Here is a 12,934-nt window from a genome sequence, read left to right as displayed (position 1 = left end):
GGCTTGGCTGCACCAACGACCCGGCTGCTAACAATGTTGCCAGACATAACAGTTTTCTTGCCAAACTAAAAAAAGAAAAAGCATATTGGGTGCCGGCTCTGCAGAAGTCTGCTGTAAACATTCAGTCGAAATAATTTTCGTCTAAAATTTTGTCTGTTATACTGATAGTCTGCTCTAGCCGGGTCCGTAATGAGTGCAGTGGACTCCATTTAAAATGCATGAAAAACAGACAAACCAACAGAAATGGTCTGTTGTAAACGGACGCCCATTGTTGCCGGATCCACTGTAACGAGTGTAAACTGTACAGCCGTTGAATTATAACGTTATCGTCACAAAACAATGTTATTTTAAGTTTCAAACTCCATGGATTCAATCTGCAACCCCACAATGCTTATTTAATTTGCACTTGCTTGTTGTCGGGAGTAGCCAATCATGTAAGTATTGTTACAACGTCCCAAGACACGTGTGTGAAAGTAGCTGGTATGCTGCCCTTTCCACAGTTTTGCTTATTCTGCTATTGCTTATATGATTAGGGTTTGCAAGAAAACTGTCATGAGCATTATTCCAACAAGGCAAAATTTTTAATGGAACGAGGTTGTACGCTGTCTTTATGGCTTCTTTAATAGTCACATGCCTGTGATAGCCATGCTCTAACTTTATCCTGTGCACCCCACTGTGCATAAAATCAGTGACTGTAGCCACCTACATTTTTCAGATCATGGTTGTACTGCAATCTGGTAAGAGCTTCGATAACACCTAGTGAGCAAGTAGGAAAGATTTGCACACAAATGACTATCTGTGATCACTTGTACCTCACAGCGCACTTTCACTGTTCAAACAAACTACAATGTCAAAACTAAGATACCGCAAGCTTGAGCGCAAGGATTTAGAGGAGATACTCACATCAGACTCTGAGAGCGTGACTTCAGTCACAGATGCGTCATCATACATATACCACGGGCCTCCAGGACTCGTGCGGCAATAGGCAATATCTGCCACAACAGAAAGAAAGAAAAAGAAGGCCAATGATGACATATTCCACTAATCCAGTTCGATTTAGGGAGCTAATCATGTTCCCGAGAGCTGCTAGCTGCAATAAATGGCACATTATCTAAACGGCAGATATATGATGTGTAGCACACTAAATACCTACAAATTATTAGTATTATTTAGATTAACTACCAAAGTACATCCCTAAAGGCAATGAATCACCTAGGTCAGAAAGCTTGCGCAGCCTGTAAACAGTTTCACACAATCTCTTTCAACAACTAAAATGTCATCAAGCTTTGTTGGGCTAGCCCATGTTGAACAATATAACACCCCCTTTCCAACATAAAATCTCTGCTTATTCCCCATTTTGTTTTGCCTTAAAGGCCAACTGCACTCAAATTTTCGACAACGTAAAAATAATGTCACCTAACAGTTCATATAAAAAGGGTGCGAAATGCAAAATACTGCGCTTCAAACATCAACGCGCGCGACGCAAACGGCTCGCGACATTCACGTTTTCGGAACCGAAACTGAATAGAAAAGGCGGCCATAGCGGCGGCCGGACGTGACGTACGTGAGGGAACGGAAGCGACTGCGCCAGAGCAGGCGGCCGCTCAGAGCCGCCTTCAAATGCGCGTGGTAGCGCCGCGTTTCGCTTTTTTATTTCCACAGAAGAACTTCCACTAACGTTTGCCCATGATAATGGAGTTGGGCGCAATTCCGGCATCCCGTTGCTATCAGTCGAGATGAAGTAGACCACCCCACAGTAATTTTTTCCATCATAATAACTGCCGGAATAGCAATTTTTGGCATTGCAAGTAAAAAACGGACCCTGATTTACAAAGCTATTTGCTCGTATACGATATCGAAAAGCAGCTTTTATTATAGGCGACCCCTCGGCTATCACGTCGCCCTCTCTGAAGGGAACAAATCGCACGCGGGCGGAGATAAATCACTATTTCTACTATACATTACATGCAAACAGCTTCGTGAATATCAGCCCAGTATTTTTTCTCCTGTGTGCACATCGAGAATCGAATTATAAAAGGGATTCTGAAACTATAAGCCCGCCTCCAGAGCTAAATGGCGCACTAAAACAAGAAAACACTTCCTATCTACCGCTATTTTCTACTTTAACCAGAGACGGGTACTGTTGAAAACGTTTCACTTTAAAATAAACTAAATCTAACGCTCAAAGTAAATACTTCACTTGGGAATCGAACAAAAATATAATCTATTGTTTAGGAGAGGAGCAGTTTAGTTTTCGCACTTCCCAAATACGACAGCCAATATTTGTGCGGTGTATTTGTTACTGCGAGAAAAGCTAAATTTGGTTCACTTAGCTAGGGAGACAGAAGTCGCACAAATGTTTATAGCCGCGTGTACAAGAACTCTATTTGGGTCGCAAAACTTTTGGAGATGTCTAAAGGATAGAGGTGGCGTTGGGCCAGCCCAAATGAGGCCAATATTGGACGCGGAAGTGCAAGGGGTCAATAATTTATAACATATCTTTTTTTTTCTGTGGTAAATGCTATAGGAATGACAAATGTAAGGCAAGTGCTCCTTTCGCGCTATTTTTTTCTTTACGTAAAAATATTATTTTCAAGTAAAAAGAGTTTTGCTAACTCCAACACGTTCACAAGCGCCTGAATAGGTTTAGACTTCTAATCATTTTTTTTTTTTTTTTTTGCATTGAGAAAAATGGGGGATATTACTGCCTATGCGGTCAGTTTAAACATTTGATGGCGACGCCGGTACAGCGCGCTGGTGTAGCAGAGAAACCCCGGGCGAACGCATCCCTGCGCCCGGCGGAGCGCCCTGCAAGTCGCCGGAGAAGCACGAGCTTCACGGTACAGGTTCCCCAACCTCCGTCACAGGCCGCTCGGAACTTGTTACGGCGACTCTCCGCCAGGTGCAAACGTCGTCTGCTCGGAGGTACTTTGAACGGCGGTACCTAGCGCTCTCTGTGATTACGAAGCTAAGGATTTCGCCATGGTGATTTTAAGAGCATAGACTACTTATTTGGACAAAAAAAAATTTTGAGTGCAGTTGGCCTTTAAGTGCATACCTAAGTCGATGAATTTACTGCTCATGATCATGATTGCATCAAGTTTAATAACAATTATCCCTCTGAAAAAAACTAACATGTCGTCTTATCGGCAGAAATAACAAACAGAAGCATGACTGGGGGATCTACTTACAGTGCCCTGTCGCCAGTGTCCCATAGTGATTCTTTGGGAGAGAAAGAGAAGGAACAGTTAGGAAAGATGGCCGCACTGAAGAGAACACAAAGGCTTCTTCCATGGCGATTGAGTAACCATTATTTCAGCTCTCAACTGCCATCCGTGCCTATTTCTCTGTTTCGGTAACATACCAGTGACACTACTAGTACTACACTAGAATACCACTGATACATTCCTGGTTATTGTGTTTTTATGATAAATACATTGTGAAAGTTCGGTTAATATGTATGTCTCTTGTTCAGTACTCTGGCAGATAATACATTTTCTCGAGTCAGGCATTTATATTCTGCAGTACACTGCAAAATGCGAGAACAATGTTATCCTGTGCACAAATATAGTATTACACAAATTTAAGCAGTACTATAAACAATGTTTCCATTAAGTCACTGGCATTTAATTAAAGTATACTCTAATAACATTTCCTCATTCATAATCTTCGCTCATATCAAAACCCTACTGGTTCAAAATTATTTCCCTACATACCATACTGATAATAAACTTCTCGGACAAAGTAGAGTAGAAAGGTTCCAGCAGTTTCAATAACAAGTAAATAAATCACCCCCGTCCCTCCCAAAAAGAAATAATTCTTAGTTTTTCAATAAGATATAGTCGAGTCCACTTATAACGATACCACGTATAACAATATGTCGGATACAACGATGAACAACTATGGCATCGTCCACTTTTTTACGAATTCCACAGTAAAACAAACCATTTATTACAATGCTTCAGTGCCGCAATACTGCCTATAACAACTGAATCCGGCTACAGCGTGCACCGACAATTTGAGCTTCCGCGAGCTCCACGCCGACGACATGCGCCACAAGCTGCGATGCACCTTGCATCCCTTCCACCCATCAGAAAATGAGTTGACTGCGCCGCTTACAAAGAAGCAAGAGGAGCAGGAGAGCAGTTTTCTTTCCAAAACCACCTCCAGAGCCGCCGCTTTGGCATCGTACCCGCGTCCACTCGCAAACTCACGCCACTGGCGCCGCTCACTTGCGCCTTCGCCTACGCTTGCCTTTTGTGTCACGTGCGCACCGCCTTGAATTTGACTGGGTGCCTCTTTAGCTGCGCCTGTTTTTCTGCAGAAGAGACGTCAGGGCCGATGCTTTGGAAATGTCCGAGTGCCTCACTGAAAAAGCGATCATTGCACGGATGCGTGTTGCGGACAGTGGTGACAGTGACACCCTGACGACACGGTTGAGCAGCCGACTCAGGTAGTGTCTTCGCAGGAGGCACAACACATGATACAGTCCCTCCCCAGGGACTTTGTTTCTGCCAAGAACCTTCCGCTCAGCTTGGTGAAGCACCTATGGATGCTTTTGAAAAAGATGTCCGCCAGCTTCGCACGAACCAAATAAAGCTCACCGACAATGGTATCTTTTCCGCAAGTGGTAGTATAACCTTGCTTGCATGCAAATAAAATGTTTTGATCTCTGTTTTGTCTTTTTTTTTTTTTTGCAATCGCTTATAACAATTATTGGTTATAACGCCGGAATTTCCTTGGCACTTGAATATTGTTATAAGTGGAGTAGACTGCAGCGTTATGCTTGAAGATCGCATAGACAACAACCTGCCATGCTGCGCACACGAAAAAAACTAAAACCTTGACTTGAAGCCCCGCTAAGATGCAGGTTTTAGCTAGCCCATAAAAGAAAGTACTACTGGTAAATTTAAACTGAATAAAAAACAAAACAAAAGCACAAACCTCACAGGCCTGGATTTTGCACACAACATCCACAACAAGTTTAGCGCGAAACTTGTTTACTTTTTAGCATGGGTGGTTCCCGACAAAACAAGGTAAGTGCTACCTGTTCAGGGAGCCTCTGCAAGACAGCATTGAAGGAAGAGCTGCCAATTTTACTGTTGCTTCATTCAAAGACTGGAATGGAGGCAGGGAGGAGGAGGAGGAGGAGGAGGAGGAGGAGGAGGAGGAGTCACCCACCAGGAACGCGTACAGGTGGTAGGGGGGCCGACTCTGGGTATCCACTCGGGTTCTGTCGACGTAGGCATTCATGTCCAAGCTGTTGCTGGGAAACTGCACGTACGTCTGAAGCTTCTTACTCTGCCAGGCGGTCTCGCACCGGAACCTTTCGATGGGGAACAACACAACAGTCAGAAAGGGAGCGACACCCTCAGCAACGGGCATTGGAATGAATCCAAAGGGCTCGACATTACTTGCGCGCACCACAAGCTCGATTACGTGGTGGAACACTTGGCAAGCTGTTGAACACCTGGTCCCTATAAAACCACAGACATTAACACAAACCGGACAATTATTGCCAAATGTGCAGAGTAAAAAGTATGCTACTGAATAACTTCCTTTCATGTTTTAAGCCAGCCACTCTTCAGCATGGTTCTTGCCAGGTAATCAGTTAAATAGCCTGACCCGGTTCCCCATGGCATGCAAAGTCTTCTTCCATATGTTTGAGAACAAGCTGTTTCCTCTCCACATTTGCTGTACGTTGGACAGCTAGTGTACAACAGTACACACAGTGCACACCATCATTATGGGTTACCCTCAAAATCCTCGCACTGCACCTGAAAAGATTGGAGTATCTACAAAACATTACCTGCATCATTGCAAAACATGCCTGCTTTAATTTTCAAGCTGCTTTCCTAGCTTGGTACAATTTTGCAGGAATACCGACCAAAATTTTTTGGTTCCGTTGCCCAACTGATGAATCAGTGTTCAAGCCCGCTCATCTTTAGGAGGGCACACGGGTCCTTTATTTTTACAGTTAGGATGATAAAAATTGGGGCGCATGTGTAGTTTTTCATTCTGATTGTAGATATAAAACGTTTTTCTGTAAAACAACTAAATTCAAATTTATTTAAATTTTTATATTTGATTTTTTGACAGCCTTTGTACAAAAACTGCTGGGGGGATGCAGCTGAACAAGGCACCAGCGAACTGTACACAAATCAAGGAGGGCAATAAGACTAACATCACCATTCTATCTGGTCTATAGCAGAAGTTACGACTGTTTGAAGTTTGGGCCTGGAAGTCAAGACCACTTTTTCTGGTGCCCACCTTTCAAGCCCAAACTTCAAATGGTCATCACTTCTGGTGCAAACCAGATATAATGATGATGTTAGCCTTATTGTACCCCTTGATTTGTGAACAGTTCACTGGTACCTTGCTCAGCTGCATCCCTCCAGCAGTTTTTTTTAAAAGGCTGTCAAAAAATAAAACAAAAATCCAAATAAATTTGAATATAGTTGTTTTTTACAAAAACAAATTGTATATCTACAATAAGAATGAAAAACTGCATACACTCTCCAATTTTCATCATCATACCTGTAAAAATAAACTTTTTTGGTTTAAGACCAGTGACTTGGCACACTTTTTTTTTTTTTCAAGTAAATCTGAAAGCCCGCACAAAATTAATTGTTGCAAGGATGAACTTGAAAGCAGGCGCCCATCAGCCGTACTACACAGAGAAGCGACACCCACCTGTTGAACTGGATAATGAGGATCTTGGGTAGCCTGGCTATGATCATGCGCTTCTCAGCTTTCCGCTTCTGCTTGCACGAGGGGCAATCCCAGGCTGCCTCACCAGACATGCTCTCGGTCACCAGGAAGAGGTTCAAGCAATCCTGCACAAAGACGCCACTTGTCACACAACTTAGCCCAGAAGCACACCGCCGATCTAGCAGTGTACTTTGGCAGTGCAAATAGGGCGCTGCATTTAATATGTATTGTTTGAAATCCTCATAACGCGATCTACCACACTATGTGAGTCCACAAGCGCAGAAAAATGTCCGTACCAGCTCTGCATACAGGAATGGAGAATACATGCCATAGAACACTCTTAAATTTTGGTTTTTTAACAAGCCATGGTTAACCTGCACCCCCAACAAGAACACAATCCTGAAAGCATGCACGTGAGGAGGTTGCTACCAGAAAAGGATTCCTCCATGCTAAGCTGATTGATTTGATTGTAGGGTTTAACGCGCCGACGCAACGCAGGCGATGAGGCGCGCCGTAGTGGAGGGCTCCAGACTAATTTTGGCCACATGAGGACCTTTAACGTGCGCCGAAATCTCGTGCACACGGGCGTTTTTGCTTTTCGCCTCCGTCAGAAAAGCAGCCACCGTGGCCAGGAATCGAACCCGCGACCTCGTGCTCAGCAGCGCAACGCCTTAGCCACTGAGCCACCGCGGCGGGTCCATGCTAAGCTGGATGCACGAGATTGCATTACAAATGTGAAACACTTTCGCTTAGGGGCAAGCGAATACTCAAATATTTGAATACAAATCGAATGGTAGGTACCTCCGCGAATAATTCGATTCGTGAATCGAATATCTGCCATTCAATTTTTCGAATAGCTGAGTCGGTTTCCCGTGTGGGCATGGCTCTACAAAAGCAAGAGATGTCGGCACAGGCTAACACCCCCTCTGCTTCATTCAAATCGAAATTTGATGAGCAGCCTTGCAGAGGCCGCAAATTTTATCGTGCAGCACGGAGCAACTGGTGATTGCGTAGATTAGATCTTTCCTCCATGCCGTCGACTCTGGCCCCGATTTTCAATGCCACGACCAGATGTTTACATGTTAGGGAAGCTTCCGGTTATAGTGAACTAGAACGACCTAGTTGATTGATTGATTGTGCGTGTTTAACGCACCAACGCAACGCAGACGATGAGAAGCGCCGTAGTGGAGGGCTCCGGACTAATTTTGACCACCTGGGGATCATTAAATTGCGCCGAAATCTCGTATAGAATGACCTAGTGGCACAAACACAAGCGCTGAGCAGTGTATCAGCTGAAACAAAATGCATCGGCCGACCCATGGGCGCCACTGTGCCCTCTTCCAGTGGCACCACCCTTAAGACCGCAGCTGCTTGAGGCACTTGGAAGTTGTTACCTTGTCGATGTTTGATGTGGTAGAGTAAAGAAATATGTTCGCCTTTGTTATCCCGGTACCTTTCTAGGAACTTTTTGTTGCTTATACCGCTTGTTTGAGCCATCGTGCTATGGCTCTAAATCAAGTTGCTCAGTGTCGTCTGCTAGCAGCGCAGACAATACGAGTGGATGATTGATACGTGTCCGGCACGCAGTCAGACAGACTCTTTGGCCATCTATGGTCGAGGCCCGAACTTTCTGTGTGTCCTACGTTTCCGTGATGCTCCCATACAGCAGCAAGAGGTGTGGAATACTCGGAAAAATGGTTCTCGCGAGTGTTATTGATTAGAGGTGAGACAGGCAGGGTAGCCGTGACGACAATGCAAAAGATAGACACCCGTTGCTTTGCTTCGGGTTGTCACAGTGGTTATCTAGGTGCTCCCACACCGTCTTTGTTTGCCACTCCCTTGGACAATGAGCTTTGAAAGAAATGGGAACAATATCTGGGAAGCCTGAACAAACCTTTGACCATATCAACAGCTGTCTGTTGTGGGCTAACGTACGGGATAGCAGAGGACCCCGGCTAGCTTTGCTAGAGAACGCTACGCGCCGTACACTAGCCCTGCGGAATCCGAAGACTCACGCACGGGTTCGGGTACTCACATGCGGTAGACAGGCTCCGGCAATCCAAAGTAAGGCTTTATTGCCTGGCAGATACAGTGCATACACCAGACAACACGACTATCGCTCGCGGGGAGACAGAGGCTCCTGTCGCTCGCTCAAGCCGCTGGGCTCAGACCTCGATATCCGTCATCACGGTCGCGGGAGCAGGGGAGGCATCCCGAGGCGACCGATCAGGGCAGAATCTCTCGGCAGAGTCCGTGGAGCCAACTGGGTTCACCGTCATCGGGGCATTCGGCGTAGGCACAGCCGAGCCAACCGACTCCGACCAAATCGCCCAGTCGACTCCCCGCCGGAGCGCTCGTTCGTCCCGCAGGTCAGCTCGGCGGGGAGAGGAGATCTTCCCCAGGTCGGGGAGAGGGTGGCGCTAAGGAAGGTGACAAACTGGTCCTCCTTCCCTCGCGCCCTCGCGCACACGTTCGCGGCAAGCCGGTTCGGCGCGTCGCGCGGGGTCATGAAGAGGACACGACCTACGTGACGCGCCGGCTACCCAAAATGGCGGCTCCCAGCTCGCGGAAACATGTGCAGGCGAGGCGTAGGGGAACACGGGCCCCCACACTGTGAACACCACTTTGAGCCCAAATGCATATAGCAGGGTTACACCCACGTAATAAATGGTTCAAAAGTGCGCCCTGCATGCGAGAAGCCGTCAGTGGCCCCCTGGTGCAGCAACTACCATCCTGCCAGGTTGTGCCTCTTCTGTCCGTATTATGATGCGGAAACCGAAAAGAAAAAAGGCCAGCAGCAACATGAGTTTCGGCAGTAAGCAAGGAGCCACAGCAAAGTGCACTTTCCGAGAAGGATGAGGTGTGCCAGCCACACCACGACCTTTTTTTCTCTCCACAGGACACACCAAATGTTCAATGATATTTGAGCCCTTCACGATTAGCTTTCTTCGTGGTGCAAAGCTTCCTTCAAGCTCTCCAAAGAGGAGGAGGCCTAAATGCAAAAATCTGCAGTTATATCGTTCACTCGCTGGTACTAATTTACGCGTGAATATTGAATGTAATTTGCTTCCGCAAAGGCGAGGCCACACGAACGTTCCCACCGGGACTTCGATCACAGTAAAAACAACAAAACTAAATCCTCCTATAAAGAATTACACATGGCAGTTGTCCGCAGGCAACACATCAAAGTATACGTTCGTATCGTCTGTGCAGCTAGCAGAAAACACCAAGCAACTCAATTTATAGCCATTTTTGAACAGCTCAAGTGGGCAGAATTAGCAGCAAAAGGTTCCTAGCAAAGTAAAGGGAGACCAAAGGTGAGCAGCTTTCTTTGATAAAGGTTAATTACTGCCAAACATCAAAACGACGGCAGTGATAACCACTGCCGACTACCTGAAGTACGGCGACTACGATGGTGGCGCCTCTGGAAGAGGGTGCAGCAGCGCCACCTGGTGTTTTCTTCACAGAAAAACACGCCCATTCCTCACCGTTTGCGCCGCTAGATCATTCCAGTTCACTACACTTCTGGTAAAGCAATCGGTTCCGCTTTTGTTGTGTTTTTGACAGCGCCTCCGTCATTTTAAAAACAAAAGGGGTTCTCGGGACACGATAGCTTTACCAGTTTTACTACCTGTTTGTTGAATCAGTCAGCGGTCAGTGCAAGCAGTTTCTCTGCCACACATCCTGGATGTTTGCCACAGGATTTGAAGGAGCGCCACATAGGATTCCCTGATCATGGTACCGTACCAAGCTGACCTTACACAGCACAGCAGATCACGGCGACTGCAGAGCGAGCCTTCCTATGCCTCATGCTCACCATGCGCTTCTGAAGAAGGGCCTTATCGTGGTCCGTGATGGCAGTTCTGCCATGTTTTCTGTCATATTATTCGTGCCTGCAAAAAGCTCACTTCGCAGTTCAGAGGCGCTATCTAGTGGTTCTCTATAATTGCATTACAGCAACTCTAGTGCAAGCCGTTCTTCAAATGAGTATCCTCCCTGAAGTACCGCCTCATAGTGGTTTGTAGACACGACCACTGCGAATGAGAGCTGAAAAGTGCGTTCTCTGGGTCGTAAAAAAAAAATGTCATAAACATGAGAAGTAGCTTCTGTTTATGCACAAAAACTTGTGGAAAATCGAGGCCTGTAAAAAGATATTCGATTCGGTATTCAGCATTTTTTTCTGATTCGATTTGATATTCGATTCGAAAGCTACAATTCGGTATTCGCACATTCCTACTTTCAGTGGATCCCATCATAAAATTTTTGCACATGCGTGTGACAGCAGCGCATCATTACAGCCATTCCGATGACCAAAAGAGGACATATGGCCTTTTCCTAGCATGATCCTTTCAACCTGGGGGTCCTGCTTGCTTGCTCACATGTTAAATTAGTTTTTAAGCAACCTAGCCTCGTTATCCCTTTGCAATCTGGAACTTTTACCCCTTCCCAACCGTTCCGGTCCGCAACTATTTTGCCAGTTTCTGGCACCGCGAAAAAAAAACACAAGCTGTGCAGGAAAAACTCACAAGATATTTATTTTTTTTTTCGCATTTTGCTTGAAACTCCTTTAACGATATTTGAGCAGCGTGTGAAACTGCTCGAAGCATTCTCCTGGGTGCAGGCCACAGTTGTTATTGCAAGTTTTGCAGAAAAAAAAAGTTTCCCTCCTGCCTTCTTTTGCTCTTCTATCGCTACAAACAGCAGAGTCCTTGCTGCTTCGGCCTGATAGCTTGTAAATGAAATGGCTCGCCCCATCTAGCTTTTCCGCGCACTCCATACGTCAAGACGGGCACCACTTTTTGGCTTGAGCCCTCACGTCACCCACCAGCTATTGGATGAGGTTGCGGTGGTGCTGCAGGTGTCGCTGCTCTTTCTTACCACGATTCTGCAGCTGCGTGCACCTCAAAATAAAACTACTGACTATTGAAACCTCTAGAAGCCAGAAAAAAAGATTTCGCCAACATTCCATAGTCTTTCGACAAAATGCGTAGCTCGCAGAGTAATTACTAATATGCATGGTCCTGTATCTACCCCCGTCGTGTTCTTCATCACTCGCTTCCGTCACATCGCTGTCATCACTAACTGATGGAGGCACGTAATTCTCCTCCTCACTCAAACGCACCACTGTAGAATGCACGCGATGAGAAAGTGGCCATGCTTCTTGGCAAACTGCGCGCACATGAAAACGCTCTGGAATACAGAAGGCTCGTGCCGAACATTACACTGCACCCTAGTGCAAAAAGAAAAAAAAGAAGTTCCCTTATTACTCAAGAGATGGCACATCATGCATACAAAGAATGCCTCTACATCGCAGTGAGAAAAACCAGGAACTTTAAACTTGAACACTCAAGTCGTAGGCACCATAACAGCGGACCGCTATGGTTGTACTGCGTTTTCGGGCAGGGCCCGACAATGGACTGAAAGGGTAAAGACACGGTGCTAAAGAAAGTAACACAGTACGACCTTTCTCAAGGCTGTCGCCATTTCCACAACTACGTACCATGTACAAGCTATTCACAGGAAAGATGGTGCTTCCTCGCCGCATTCCATTCGTTTAAATGGCCTTCCCAGTCAGCCAGACGTTTCTTTCCCGTGCCTTAACACCCCCCCCCCTCCCAGCAAGGCCCCACCGTACCTGGAGGTGGACAGAGCCCGTGACGGCCGGGATGGGCAGCGAGAGGCAGGAGAAGACCTCGAAGCTGCTGGAGGACTTGCGGCACACCAGGCAGGTGAGGCTGGACACCAGCAGGCCCTCGAAGAGGTCCGAGATCACCGACAGGTGCCGGTCCACGTGCTGGCTCCAGAAGCGGTTGATGCGCGCATTCAGCGACAGGGACGCCTCTTCCGCCGGGGGCAGCGGAGCAGGGGTGCCTCTCCTGTGGACGGCCTGTGGGGAAAACAGATGACGGCATTGCCTTGTTGCCAACGCACAACTGTTCCCGTCGTGTATCACTTTCTCTTTTGGTGTTGAACGCATTACCATGCTACTTTCATAAACTGTTTAATCCTGCCACATTAGAAGTCAGAGAAGGATGCAGGTGAGGAGGACAAGAGCTCCTGCAGATCGTTGGTCCAACACTGCTAAATTTGTTGTTCACTGGCTAGTAAGGCCGTGCCCATGGAGTAAGATAAACATGAGCGCCGACTTCGCTCTCTCCGATGGGCCCTTAATGTCCCTCACTCGTGGAGCACAATGCAGATGGCGCTACGAAGTTCGCGGGGC

General features: G+C 46.6%; 1 protein-coding gene across 2 annotated transcripts in view; it reads right to left on the bottom strand.

Moving 5' to 3' along the window:
* LOC144178679 (ubiquitin carboxyl-terminal hydrolase 8-like) overlaps positions 1-12,934 on the bottom strand; it is a 46,267-nt gene that overhangs the window by 2,350 nt on the left and 30,983 nt on the right. For both annotated transcript variants that reach the window (XM_077706688.1, XM_077706687.1), the window contains exons 19-23: positions 12,347-12,598; positions 6,694-6,836; positions 5,182-5,326; positions 3,192-3,222; positions 904-992 (exon numbers count right to left, since the gene is read on the bottom strand). In XM_077706688.1, the coding sequence (XP_077562814.1) occupies positions 904-992; positions 3,192-3,222; positions 5,182-5,326; positions 6,694-6,836; positions 12,347-12,598 (660 nt within the window). The remainder of the gene's footprint in view (positions 1-903; positions 993-3,191; positions 3,223-5,181; positions 5,327-6,693; positions 6,837-12,346; positions 12,599-12,934) is intronic.

Source organism: Haemaphysalis longicornis, unplaced genomic scaffold (assembly GCF_048455015.1).
Source record: "Haemaphysalis longicornis isolate Haplotype H1 unplaced genomic scaffold, Haemaphysalis longicornis Haplotype H1 scaffold_4, whole genome shotgun sequence".
In the NCBI taxonomy this organism is placed as follows: Eukaryota; Metazoa; Arthropoda; class Arachnida; order Ixodida; family Ixodidae; genus Haemaphysalis; species Haemaphysalis longicornis.
The sequence above is the reverse complement of the archived record's forward strand: the minus strand, read 5'-3'. Positions and strand labels throughout refer to the sequence as shown.